This window comes from Mizuhopecten yessoensis, unplaced genomic scaffold (genome assembly GCF_002113885.1).
Source record: "Mizuhopecten yessoensis strain PY_sf001 unplaced genomic scaffold, ASM211388v2 scaffold3685, whole genome shotgun sequence".
Classification (NCBI taxonomy): Eukaryota; Metazoa; Mollusca; class Bivalvia; order Pectinida; family Pectinidae; genus Mizuhopecten; species Mizuhopecten yessoensis.
The window spans coordinates 18,579-33,835 of record NW_018405168.1 but is presented as its reverse complement, the minus strand read 5'-3'; the positions used below and the strand labels follow the sequence as shown (position 1 = coordinate 33,835).

General features: G+C 35.1%; 1 protein-coding gene across 1 annotated transcript; it reads left to right on the top strand.

Moving 5' to 3' along the window:
* The first annotated feature begins 1,327 nt into the window (after positions 1-1,327).
* Positions 1,328-14,618, top strand: LOC110447934 (scavenger receptor class F member 2-like). The gene is made up of 8 exons (XM_021493925.1): positions 1,328-1,966; positions 4,500-4,598; positions 5,291-5,386; positions 7,691-7,780; positions 10,649-10,744; positions 12,347-12,442; positions 12,727-12,822; positions 14,446-14,618. Exons 1-8 carry the CDS (start codon positions 1,645-1,647, stop codon positions 14,616-14,618), a joined length of 1,068 nt encoding a protein of 355 aa, XP_021349600.1. The 5' UTR covers positions 1,328-1,644.
* The last annotated feature ends 639 nt before the right edge of the window (positions 14,619-15,257 follow it).

Below are 15,257 nucleotides of genomic sequence, written 5' to 3'. Positions count from 1 at the left end.
TTGTAAATATGTACATACTCAAATGCGAATATACTTAGAAATGTGTCGGCCAATAGGGATATAAATTAGTGGATAGGTGTTGAATAGTCGTTGATTGTAGAATGTAATAAATGGATGAGCAACGAGCTTTTATCCAAAATGAACAACGAGCTACAATGTATTATCCCACTTATGTCTTGTGCAATCATTTGAATTTAATTGTTTTATATTCGGACGACAACAACGAGGGGGAATATAATTGAATTAATTTTCAATATCAATTTCTGATACGATAAAGTAATTGTGGTTGATTAATAAATCATGCATTTATTTTGCATATAGGATCTAAATTGAGTTTACATTCCATATAAGATTTTATGAAACGTGTCTAAGGAGTTCTTATTTTTTCGAGCCTTGGCGAGTAAAGATTTAAACTTCGAGAGGAGTTTCATAAAAGCTCATATGAAATGAAAACAAATTTAAGATACTTTTTATCACACAACTCAGAACACTTACATTTTGACAGGTTTTAAAGCCAAAATGTTGAGGGCTTAATTAAGCGGAGACAGCCATTTTGTTGCGCCATTCACAATTTATGACGTCGCTTCATTGTCCATATTATGACTTCACAACGATTTCTGACTGGCACAGCCAATGAAAAACGTTCCATGGTATATTACACTAGTGACATCTGTAAAAATATTATATGGGCAAATTCCCTGGATAACAGACCGATTATGTGATAAAAAAAGAATACTTAAGACACTTAAGTGTTGCCTACTACTTTGATTTTAATCTTCATGTATTTCTTGATATATTTATTTTGCCTTGCTCTTTGTATGTGTCGTTAGCTGGTATGTCATAATGTGTCGGTAGCTAGTATATCAAATTGTGTCGCTAGCTGGTATATCATAATGTGTCGGTAGCTAGTATATCAAAATGTGTCGCTAGCTGGTATATCATAATGTGTCGCTAGCTGATATATCATAATGTGTCGGTAGCTAGTATATCAAAATGTGTCGGAAGCTGGATAGGGGTCTATATTCGTGGTTAAATTGTTCGCTATAAAACCGCGGGAAACTTTAGAGATAGTAACAAGGGACCAGTCAGTTTGTAGGATATGAAATATTACTTTCGGATTTATAAGTTGGGCTCAGAATCAACACAAGCCACGGTTCTGAACCTAATAATTACGTTCTTTTTGCCCATATCCGTAAAGCCATTGTATGAGTGACAGATGCTACAGAAGACATGGCGTTCTTATTGGATATCTTGTAAACGATTAAAATACCATGTTTATTTGAAGCCTTCATGAAACTGAATGAACTATGTATGAGCTTTTTTCCAACACATGTCCGTTATTCAGTTATCTTTGCAACGATGTATAACGGAATATGTGGGGATTTTCTTGAACTAATTAATGTATCTTCGTAACGACTTGTCAAAGATAGCTGATTTTCACAGTAAAGTACCTGTTGGTATTTTTTTATGTTATCGGTGTAATCTATAAATGGTAGATAGGTAGTTAAAGGGAGATTATACCTCATCATTAGCTGGTTACCTTCCTTTGCCTTGTCGACTAATTACCTTCTACATATTTTCTTCTAACATCGCAAACTCTCCATGATTGTAATGCATTGAAGCATATATGGAGAGGGCATATACATGTTTTGCCTATTGGCCTGTTTCTTTTATCTAATGTATCAATATAACAATAACACGTCATTGTTCCTCGTTATAGATCTATATCAAAATAGATTCGCCGGATATCAGCTCTACTTGTCTAACACCACCGAGAGCCCTACACAAAGTGTCCTTTGTTTCGAGGACAAGAGTAGTACTAAAGCTCAGGTACAGTTGTTGGTGACACATCAGTGCCCGTATGTAGCTCGGTACGTGATCGTCTACAATTATAGGAACAACCCCAAACGGTACACCTGGTATTATGATTATGCCGTTCTCGAGTTATGTGAGGTGCAGGTATTTGGTAAGTATTTTATCTTTGATAATACATGTATCTGGAGTTACATATATGTATCGTGTGCCATATTTATAATTGTTTAATCAAATTTTAATACGACGAAAGGCTTCTGACTTATTATCTTATATTATGCTAGTCCAAATTATTCTGACGTTTTATCGACTTTTTTTATATCGGTCTGGCGTCGATTAACGTCAGACCTCCGGCCCTCTATAACATGCGGGAAATAAGCGACCCGCGTCAGGGTCGCTCTTCAAACTGATATTTTAGAAACAAATCGTCACTTTCACACACATGTCACACATGGATCGAAAGCATGCACAAGATGAACATACATAACATGTCTCAAACAACAAATACAATAACTAAAAACATACTTTTTCAAACTTACTCTGTTTTACTTTACGTTTTTGATAGCCCCGCCTTCTAATGCCACGTGACTAAAAACTCGACGGAAGCTGGGAATAACTTCGGTAACGCGAGATCTCGTCAAGTTATGTGACATGGCCCGTGCCCTAATTTCCTTTTAAAACATGGGTTGGTATATAAAAGGTTGGAAAATACTGTTCGTAATGATCTTTGAAACATGTTATTGATACCACATAGTGCATAAAGAATAGATCGTTCGATACATGTGTGACATGTGTGTGAAAGTGACGATTTGTTTTTAAAATATCAGTGTGAAGAGCGACCCTGGCGCGGGTCGCTGATTTCCCGCATATCAAAGAGGGACGGAGCTCTGACGTTAATCGAGGTATAAAAAATGTCGATCAAACGTCAGAATAATTCGGATTAATATTATGCCTGCGAAAACTAAAAATATCATGATACGCATTGTTAGATTCCTGTCTAAAAGAAAGGATGTATATTTTAAATCATGCTTTGTTGATGTTTATAAAAAGTTTTAAGTGTTAAGCATCCTTTAAGTCTGATTTTGTGTAAAAAAAAAAAAGTAAATATCTCTTTTCTGATTGTTCAATGTTTAATTAATGAGTGACCTTTACACGTATGTGCACATGTTAGTTTCACTGCCACCTTTTCGTAGTTTTGTTATTTAATATCAAGTTCGATTGCCATTTTAAACGTTAAATGCTGTTTGGTTTATCTGTATCTTTGAGTTAAAGGAGCATGAACTTAACATTCCTGCGGATAAGGAGTTGAACATCATTTCTCGCTGTCTTCAATTTGGAAGAGTGTCTGAATAGTATACACCATTTTTTATCTTAATGCAGGTCCGTCATACACTATCATTTAAATTAAACATTATGCACACGTTATGCAGTGTTAGCCATTATTGTTATATCAAAAGATAACAGATATAGCCATTTCCATATATTATTACCTTACACAATGACAATCACATACCCTATGCTAACGACTTTTAAGTAGATTCGTACTGTTTCAAGGCTAAGCAACATATTTGGACTCGCGCAGCTTTACACTGTTGGTGTTGGGACTTTGAAGCGCAGCACAAATGCCCCTTTAGATTTGCTGACAGAACAAGTGATACTTCCAAATACATACAGAGTGTTCTAAAAACAAAAACCTTTAAATATTAACCTGATATTCTAGAGTAATGATAATAAAACGACGTCAGTAATTATCATACCTGACTCTGAACATATATAAGATCTAGATTGCTGGGTCAACCGATAATTGCAGTATATGTAGTGTTTATCTGAGAGCTGACCCTGATAATCAAGATATATTTATTATTACTCAGTGTAAAAAAAAAACTATTTTTTCTTTGGTACTCAGATTTGGCTCTTCACTATGGTTGTCTAATTATTACAATTATTATAATAAGGCATTGCAATTATTTAGCATACTTTTTTTTGTTAGTATGTGAGTAGTTAGTATGCATGTGGTTGTTAAACTCATTATTATATTTTGTTAGCTCTATATCGTAAATATAGTGCTTGACACCGAGCCATTTATCATTGTACTTCTTTTTCTTTCTTTTGTTTTAATGTTTTTCCTTTTTTTTAATTAATTTTTCATAATCAGTATTTTCCCTTTTTAAAGTATTATTATTTAGTTTACAACAATTGTCCACTCTCAACTCGCATACCTCATTCTTTGTCGATTTTATACCGTTAACATCACATCCTTACTCTATATCTGAACATATTCTTGCAATCCCTTTCACCCACTTTGTTAAATATGCTGGTAGTGAGGTTACTATTGTTATTTCTTTTAGTTGTATACAATTAAACCTGTAGTTTACAATAGATGAGAAAACAAATAATTAATAAATACATAGGTTAATTAGATAATTAGTGTTTTGGTCGAGATACGGTAGAACGTTTCAAATTCCCGCTCGAACGTGCAGGGCACGCCCGTGTACTTTTGTTCGAGACCCCGCGGTATATCAGCCAAGACGCATGCTATATATGTGACTCCGGTCAAGTAACCGTGTCCGATATGGGTCCCGTTATTCTTATGGTACCACCTTCGGATTTTCAGTGTAAATTTTATTGTGTTCTAGAATCTTATAAAATTGCTAGTGTAGTTTAATAGAATTGTTTGTTTGTGTCAGGATGTCAAGTAGGGAGGTACGGTGATGGTGACTGTAACAGCCAGTGCTCCGGAAACTGTTACGGTGGTAACTGTAACTCTACAACCGGTTCCTGCTTTTGTAAGTTTCTAGTACACACACACACATTAAAACATCACTGAACCTATCTTTATTACATGATCTATCTGTAACTCAAAAATCAACATTACGTAATTTTGCAGGAAGAAAAATGAACTAACAAATGTTTTAGTTTACATGTCACAAAAAATATCTTCCTTGAGAAATCTATACATATGCGTCATGTGGACCTATAAACTAAATAGCATGCTATTCGACCTTAAAGGCTTCAATCTATGTGAGAGATTATGCAAGATCAAGTGAAGACACGTTTTACTATTTAAAATTGAGCCCTACATGGATCTTCCATCACCATAACCGATAAATATCGAAGCCTGACTATGTTTTTTAAATACGTTTAAAGTGAACATAAACCAGCATTTTGTACATGTTGCTTCCACACACATGCAAATATCATGTTAAGGAAATTTGATTTGAAAGATAGCCTGCATTTATTTATAGCTTTTATGAAAATTGTTTTTCCCATTGATCGTTTTGTCAGAAAGCCCGCAAAGGGCATTTTCAAGGAGAACAAAACGTATAGCCCACGTGCAATACGTAAGACATTATGGTAAAAGGCTAATTTAATAGAATTACTTTTTTAGAAGAGGGGATTACGTTCTGAACACAACAATAATTCAAATCACAATTAGCATTGCTAAGCTCTCGTAACAAGAATATTTTTTTCCTTTCAGATTGTTTTCCAGGAAAGTATGGTGATTACTGTAACAACGATTGCTCCACGAATTGTAAAAACAGCACTTGTGAGAAGGACACTGGATATTGTTCTGGTATGAATAATATATACATACGTAGAAAATAATGAGTTGCATTAGGTTGAAAGGCATTCAATATGAAATCAGGTAATATATGTTTATATCTATAAACGACATACACAATGTATGAACAAAGAGGATAATGCATATCATTCAAATGCATATCATTCAAATGCATATACATGTATTTACATCTAATTGACACTATGTTCGCTAGTAACTGACTTACAGTGTACATTGTATCAGTATAATTAATCACACTTTGTTTTATCTTTGATTATATGTATATATAGATACTTCCAAATATCTGTGAATATTATTGTTATATCCCTTTTAAAAGAGATATTAAAAAGAAAACCAAGATATATCTAGGCATTTGTTTCGCTTGTTTAAAGACCCTCTTATATTCAGTACACTATGACATACAGAGCTCAAATTGCAAAAACAAATACGGATATATGTAACAGTGAAACAACTTACGATAGAAGACAAGTTTTAACTCGTTCTCCGTCGGTTACCCTTATTCGTGAAACTGTTCTTGCTTCAGTATTTAAATATGTATAACTCGCTTAAATATGTAACCAGGGTTAACTGTTTGGTATAAACAACTGTTCATCACTGAACAAAACCTAGGTCTCGAACTCACGATCTCAGGCAACCGATTGGGATCGTGAAATATCTGCAGTAACTGCGTCTTGGCCCACTCTAAATAGAAGGTACGATGTTATAATGGTCAACCATACGAATATCCCGACATTTTTCCTCTATTAAAAAACAATTAGTAGAGGCAGTTTATACCGTAATATTTTTCATCAAAACCACGGAGGCGGCAAGTGCGTCTTGACTGGATGCGCAGACACGGCCCGAATAGGTTTGGGATTCGTCGATGGAGGCGTGTGATGTTCACCGACGAGTCTAGATTCTGTCTGTATCGCTCAGACGGAAGAAAAAGGGTATATTGCAGACGCGGTGAGCGTTTCGCCGACGCATGCGTGGTTGAACGCGATAGATTCGGTGGGGCTTCTGTAATGGTTTGGGGAGACATCTCCCATGGAATAAAATCCCCCTTAGTTGTCCTGGATCAAAACCGCAATGCCGTTCGATACAGAGATCAGATCCTCCAACCACATGTCCTTCCACTTCTCAGACGTCATAACCTAATTTTCCAGCACGACAGTGCTCGACCGCATGTTGCGAAAGTCTGTCGTGATTTTCTCACGGCAAACAACGTTCAGCCTCTGGAATGGCCCCCATATAGCCCCGACCTGTCTCCCATTGAGCATCTGTGGGATGAGCTGGACAGGCGTATTAGGAAACGTCAAAAAAAAAAACTAACCGCGCCCAGTTGATCGCAGCATTAACACAAGAATGGAACAACATTCCCTTAAAGCGAATACATGTTCTCATGAATTCAATGCGTAGGAGAATCCGTGCAGGGATTCGTGCAAAAGGTGCCCACACCAGGTACTGAAGTGTAATTTTGTTTTTCGCGGGTATCCCACTTTGAGTAACTACTGATGACACGAGCGACGTCACACAGACTTTTCTTCTATAGTATTGTAAAGAGTACACTTTTACCTTCATATTGTTATAAAATTTTGTACAAATTTCCCAAAATATCATAGGCTATTGATTGCATAATTTAATTGTGCGTTTCTTTTTTTGTTCAGTATATATCTGATATATTGTATATAAGGCTGTAGTAGTTTTAACATTTCTTTTTCATTCATATTGTTTTTTCTGGAAAGTATGGTTATTACTCTAACAACGATTGCCCGACGAATTTTAAAGACAATATTTGTGAAAAGGACGCAGGGTATTGTTCTCGTATGATCAATATACATATATAAGTACGTAGAAAACATTGAACTGCATTAGGGTCGAATTCATTCATAGGGAATGAGGTATTTTATATGTGTGTATGTAAAATATATGGGTAAATTGTATATGAGTTCAAAGAAAGATACAATTTACGAACAAAGGGGGATATACATATGTATGTGTTTTATAGATACATCATTCAAATGTATATATACAAGTTGTCAACACTATGTGCAGATCTGGGAGCCACGGTATCCGGTTAAAAATCGCCTAAAAGCTATTTCATAAACCCCAAACCCATAAGTTCACGGGCAAAGGGTATTAGAAAAATGGGGACGGAGTGGGTTATGTCTTCATGTAAACAGACATCTGACAACGTTTTGGTATATTATACAGTAATCTCACCGTGTAGTTATTGTTTTTGTGTTAAAGATAAACTAAAAAAAAAAGTTATTTGAGCCCCTTCCTCTCAATTTGTTTTATTATATTTCTTTTCAGGATGTATTCCTGGTAAAAAAGGTGACATGTGTAATACCAACTGTTCTTCGCATTGTGTGACATGTAAACAGACATCTGACCAATGTTTTGGTGAGTAGAACTGCACTGTGTAGTTTGAATATTGATAATAAACGCAAAAAAAAATCGTTATAAAATGCATGTTTAGTGTTTGCATTCCGGATCTAATGACCAAACATTTGGTTTATAGTGTATTGTACTGTTGAGGGTACTTCCGGTACGGGGATTGTGGAACACATGTTGAATGCAGGAGCAACGGGTTTGATTTGTTTGTCCGAGAGACAGTACACTATGGAATTCAATTCATATTGTTTAGTCAAGAAAATATTAAACGTTCCATCTAGGAAATCAAAACAAATATTCGAAACCACATAATTGTATCAATTTCACGTTAATAATAGCAGAACGAAGTTAGTGACAACAGAATCACAAGGCACAATAATGCGCTTACTATGGTGACTGTAAAACTGCATAAACTGTTTAACATGAAATGTTCGTTGTGTGAATATTTTTGAGAGAATGAACAAATATCGGCCCCACGGGCTGCGATCAGTTCATTTTCTTACATGATTGGACAATGGTTAGCCTTTCTCCTTTACTTAGACCGAGAAACAGAGCTAGTTTACAAAATGAGTTTTAAATTTAAAATCAATAAAATTATAAAATAAAAGACCAAATACTTTTGCCGGTTTACCCAATGATCTAGATTGAACTGACTATGGTTTAAACAATTATGATTATCTCGAAATTTCGACTTAGTTCGAAATAGCGAGTTATTATATTGAAATTTCGAGTTATTATCTTGAAATTTCGAGTTATTATCTTGAAATGTTCAGTTATTATCTTAAAATTTAGGGTTATTAATTCAAAAAACGACACTTGTTTTTACGTGATGCTCTTCCGTAATAGAAGGTTTCTCCAGACAAAGAATAAATGATGTTTAGGATATATTTTTTAAAAGTATTTCAAACCCACAAGAACGTGGTTGTGTGACGTAAGAGCATTATTTCCATGTAGAGAAAAGAAGTCGTTCTAAAGATATAACTGTATGTATCTTGCTACACACAAATAACGGAACAGGGCGTCAAAGCTTTGCCATTTAATAGAAAACAAACATTACAATATATAAAAAAGTTATATTTTCATAGTTTTGATAAATATATTGTTGTCCGCAACAATTGCGCGCTAAACAGTTTATGCGACGAAGCATTGTATCTGTTTACGGTTGATTACATCACTCGGAAAGACAACTTGAAATTTCCAAACGGTTCCTATATTACTAAATACATGGCATTATTGAATTAATGTTAACAGTTGAATCCACTAGCAAATGATGTATGCATTATACTCGATAGATTATTCAAATGTTAAACGCCACCTCACACCCGTGAATGTACTTATCTGGTTACATTGATGACCGCCCTTGCGCGATCTTTATCATCGATTTGTTTCCCAATTACTTTTTATTGTCTTTTTCGGTGTAATTCCGCAGGTTCATTAAGACGGCATTCAGGCGTAAAGCCCCGTTTTATTTTTTTTAATTACTGAAGTTGTAGTTATGTTTTAGATATATATACTCATTCACTCCGTTTTCAATCAAAATGAATATTTATTACTATCACTGATTGTTTATCGTGCTTTAACGTAATAAGACGCTGAGTTCTAACAACGTTCAGTTTAATTGTACTTTTGCCAAATAATTTTGTGTTTTAATATAATTCCTTTAACAGAATGTGTTCCTGGACAACTCGGTAATGTGTGTACTGACAACTGTAAGACTATTATTGCGCAAAGAGGAATGGAAATCGTTTTGGTGCTATACTTAGCATGGCAATAACAACTTCTTTCTGTCAACTTTCTCTTTTTGATAGTTATATTAGTGTTTTTCCGTTTTACGGTGTTTACATGTCACGATGGATTCGGTATTTAAAAGCTTGCACTATATATCAGGGTTTCCGTGATAAAGGTCGACTGCTAACGGACAAATTTACAGCAAGGGGTTTTCATAAAAACAACGTGATTAGTTTAAGCTCTTACTAAAATTGCATTGGGGGACATTCTTATTTCTTCTGTGATAGAAAATATATTTTTGTTTTCATTATGCTCCCTAGTGTAAAAAATGTACATTGCTTTATTTGTTCTTTTATTCACAACAATACACTTTGCCACACAAAACTTACGCATTCTAATATTGGTCAAATATTTCTGAAGGTAACCTTTCAATCACTATTTTTCGTCAGTTTGACTGTGGGTAACACCTCAGTTATAAAATCTCATTCAAACTCATATTACCTACGGTGCACCATTTAAGACGTAAGATCTACGTCCCAATTAAAGAATTTGAATTCAACTTGAAATATTTGTCAATATATTATTTGTATTACTTAATATCAAATTATATATATAGAGAATACATTTACTCCTTTATCCCTTTTTTGATCTATTAACACATCAAGTTCAAAACGACACTCGTCCACAATGTCATACACATGTAGTGTATTTAGCTGACCTTGTTTACCAACCTTTAGAACCTTAATACCAAGGATTGATGAGACTTAAATGGACGAAATCGCCATATAGTCTTTCTTGACATACCATTTTAATAGATTCTTCTTTTTCGTATTGAAGTGATCATTTAATATGGGGAAGGAAATCCCATAATCACAAAGGAGTATCAATCATGTCAATGGTGGATTTCCAATACACCTTATTGATTTATTTACCCCCACCCCCACCTCTACTCCCACACACACATTCTGTTTGCCGCCACTGGAGATTGAACATCTAATTTTCCGAAAGAATTGTAAAGCCCAGACTTGAATTCACGTGGTTATATTGACTATGCGTGTAACCGTTCATTCTTCCCGATGTATTCCTCAAGGCCGTCAATAAATATTCATATAATATTTTATCTTCTTCCCAAATACTCATATATTTCAGAATGCGTAAACGGAAAACACGGAGACGTGTGTGACCTCAATTGTTCTGACAACTGTGAAGACAAATCATGCATGAAGGACAATGGATATTGCCTAGGTAACAAGTTGGAATCAACATCATAGATCATAGATATACCTACAGCAAAATAATTATTATACATCAATTTTGCATATAAATCCTCAGGATTCTATAATGAAAATCATATAATCTCTTGACTGTTGGCATAGGAAAATATAGAAATCACATATATTTCTTTAATATTTAAACCCGTTCTAAATAAACAATATCGAATCGAAAAATCAAATAAACCCTCAACGCGGGTCTCTGTATACATCAGTGTATTTATTGTTTGATTTGCTTTTAGATTATATCATTATTTCAATATAATGTGTTCCCGGAAAACATGATAATGTGTGTGCAAGTGATTGCACTGACAACTGTAAAGACAAAACATGCATGAAGAACAACGGAAAGTATACAGGTTATTAGTGAATTATGTACAATGATGAAATTGTCTTTTAAACTTTTAAACTTTTAAACTGGGTAATCATTAATAGGTCATGCGTACCAAATCAGGAGAAGGTATTTTATGAGGGGAAATGTATGTGTGTATTGGGATGGGTGGGGAGTACCTTACCGACAAACGGATAGCGACAAGCTCTATTACACATCACTCATTTTGGGGTTATTTTCTTATTTTTTCAACTGATTTATTGTCGAAGTTTGCTCACGTTTAATACGAAGGTGTGTTGTGGCATTGTGAACTCTTTCTGGTGCAACATTTTTCGAATAAGGGGTTAATTTTGGTGACTGATTTGGAGAGTCGATTTAAGTTTAATTACCTCATTCACATATATTTTGTATACAGTACCACGGCAAGTAGTATTATAACCTGATATTTATTATTTTATTTCTTGTATATGACATTTTCCCCTAAGCATATCTCCAGCATGATTGTCTTTATTTTCAGGATATATTACTGGTAAAACAGGCGCACTATGCGATACCAACTACGTCCTAATTTAAAGAATTTGAATTCAACTTGAAATATTTGTCAATATTGTATTTGTATTACTTAATATTAAATCATATATGTAGAGAATACATTTACTCCTTTATCCCTTTTTTGCACTATTAACACATCACTTTCAAAACGACACTCGTCCACCATGACTTACAAATGAAGTATATTCACCTGACCTTGTTTACCAACCTTTTGACCCTTAATACCAAGGATTGATGATACTTAAATGGACGAAATCGTATGGTGAAAGTGATTTCTTGGTTTTGCAGTCTTTCTCGACATGCCATTTAAATATATTCTTCTTTCCCATATTTAAGAGATCATTTAGAATGGGGGAGGAAATCCCATAATCCCAAAGGAGTATCAATCATGTCAATGATGGAATTGCACCTTATTGATTTATTTACCCCCTTCACACACACACACACACACACCTTACATTCCACACACACATTCTTTTTACCACCACTGGAGATTGGACCAATATTCTTCCGTGAGTATTGAGCCAAAACTTGAATTCACACGGTAATATTGACTGTGCGTGTAACCGTTCATGGTTACCGATGTATTCCTCAAAGCCGTCAATATATATTGGTATAATGTTTTGTTTTTTCGCCAATACTCGGCACTTATTTAGAATATTTGTAAAATCATGTTATATGTTTATATTACAGAATGCGTAAACGGAAAACACGGAGACGTGTGTGACCTCAATTGTTCTGACAACTGTAAAGACCAATCATGCATGAAGGACAATGGATATTGCCTAGGTAACAAGTTGGAATCAACATCATAGATCATAGATATACCTACAGCAAAATAATTATTGTGTATCGATTTTGCACATTAATCCTTAGAGTTCTATAATGAACATCATATCAGATAATCTATTTACCGTTTGTATGGAAAACACATATATCTCTTAAATTTCTATACACTTTCTTAATTAACAACATCGAAACAACAAATCGAATGAACCCTCAACACGGGTCTGATCATACATCAGTGTATTTATTATTGGATGTTTTTTTAGAACATATCATTATTTCAATAGAATGTGTTCCTGGAAAACATGGTAATGAGTGTGCAAGTGATTGCTCTGACAACTGTAAAGACAAAACATGCATGAAGAACAACGGAAATTGTACTGGTAAGTAGATCATTATGTGCAATGATTAAATTGTCAAAGTGGCAGTGATAAATGTAACACAGACTTTTAAACTGGTTAACCAATAATAATGTATGCGTACCAAATCAGGATAAAGTATTTTATGGGGGAAATGTATATTTGTATTGGGATGGGTTGGGAGTACCTTACCGACAAACGGATAGCAGCAAGCCCTATTACACATCACTGTTGATGTTTCTTTAACTGATTAATAGTCCAAGTTTGCTCAAGTTTAATACGAAGGTGTGTTACGGCATTGTGAACTCTTTCTGATGCAGCATTTTTCGAATATGGGTTAAATTTTGTTGACTGATTTGGAGTGTCGATTTAAATTTAATTACCTCATTCACATATATTTTGTATACAGTACCACTGTAACGCCACTATGTTAACGTTGTTTATATTCAGGACCATCTTTGATTGTTATTGTGTTCCCCAGCATCGTTGGCTCGTTCTGTTAAATCGGACTTTAGTACTACCGACACATGGCGATTTTAGACGTGCGTCTAGCATTTTAGTTTCCAATAATAACGTACTTTATAATAGTTGTCAATGAGAATCGCGGTAATTAAACATTTACATATATCATAGGTTAGTCGCATCTATAAGAATTACCTGGTCAGTCGTCATTTAGTCGTGTAGTTTGTCATTTTCAGTCGATCTTGTTCATATGTTTAATTTCGACAACATGTTGTTCTCCGGTAATGCAGTGCGCATGTCCGAGGCCGGAGGTTTACATTTTCACATTGTGTGCATGTCAACCAATCATATTAGAGTCCCGGCACGTGAATTTCTCGGGACGGTGTCCCGTTATTTTCGGGACTATTGCTAAACATCGGCAGTCACGACTCAGCAGCCGGTGAGTACACACGGTTTTAAGATATCGGAACCGCTTACCAGGTTGGAGCGTGATTCACTTCCTATTTTTCTTAGGGATATAGCCTATTGTCATTTAATCTATCTATCAAACTATTTTTAAAAGGGATTTCCCTGTAATCGCTTATGGTAAAGTGACGTCAAAGTCGTATAAAATGTAGGTCAATGTTTACATTAGAAACCGTAACGAACTTCAGTCAGATATAATTCCTACTGCTAGAATTGAAACAAATAAGGTTTATTGTTGATATCTATATGTCAGATTTACTTTATAAGTCAGAATAATAGTGAAACTGAGCCATATTGGAAGTTTTAGTGTATATATGTACAGAACAAGAGTGAGATACGTTGATATCGACTTGCATTAACCTTGCAACTGTCATGCTCGTATGGCTCCAGTACTCCTATGCATATAAATAAACATTATAGAACTGTTCATTTGGCGTTTGTTCACTGTCACTGAGTGGGTTCAAAGTAGTATCCAGTTTAGAGTAGCCTTGCTTACCAGAGGCTGAAGAGACCCCATTGACCAGGGGCTAAGAAGAGACCCTATTGACCAAGGGGGAAGGGTTGGCTATCCTACTACAAATCATAGGCCTTGATAGAGATAGACCCGACCACGTTACACCACGACAAGTAGTATTCTAACCTGATACTTATTATTTTATTTTTTTGTATATGACATTTTTTTCCTAAGCATATCTCCAATATGATTGTCTTTATTTTCAGGATGCATTACTGGTAAAACAGGCGCACTATGCGATACCAACTGTTCTTCGTATTGTGAGACATGTGACCAGACGTCCGAACAATGTTTTGGTAATTATAACTTAGAAATATATGTTGCTTCTGTTGCTGTGTTAATGGTGAAGGGTGTGAGGAGAGATGTGATTAATCGTTGAAAGGGGTGAGATAACTATGTCAATAGTTGTTACAGCGAGTTCAACGCATGACCACTTATTCAGAAATAGCTCGACTCTATCAATTGAGAGACAAATCGGAATGTTTGTTGTGCCCCTATATCAGTAAATGCGTGGCATTATGAACACATCAGTAAATATCATGATAATGAATTAGTTGGATATTGTTCAAAGATGTCTTATTGTATTACATGCAAACAAAACTAAGGCAAAACTTTGACCGAAAGTAGCTTTTTGGGGTACCAAAAGGAGTAGGGTAAACCACAAATATAATTTGTTGTTTTCAAAATGAGCTAAAACAACCATCATGATACCATTTCTGTTTTTGAAACATGTGTTAAAGGATTTTGGCCACCACTTTTCATAATTTCATATTTTACGGTAATTTGATGCAATAATACGTATAGTGACCGAGACGACCCCGTCTCACTCGGTACTCAGATGATAGACAGGCCAGGTGATACCCCATCTATATCGGCCTAGTTTGTATGCAGATTGTAAACTCGATACGAGGTCACGTGATATGTGACGTCACAGTGGCACGACTTATGCGATATTCTGTTCATTACGCGTACCCTTTCTGACACGCCCCCTGTACATATGTAGATATTATCTGCAAAA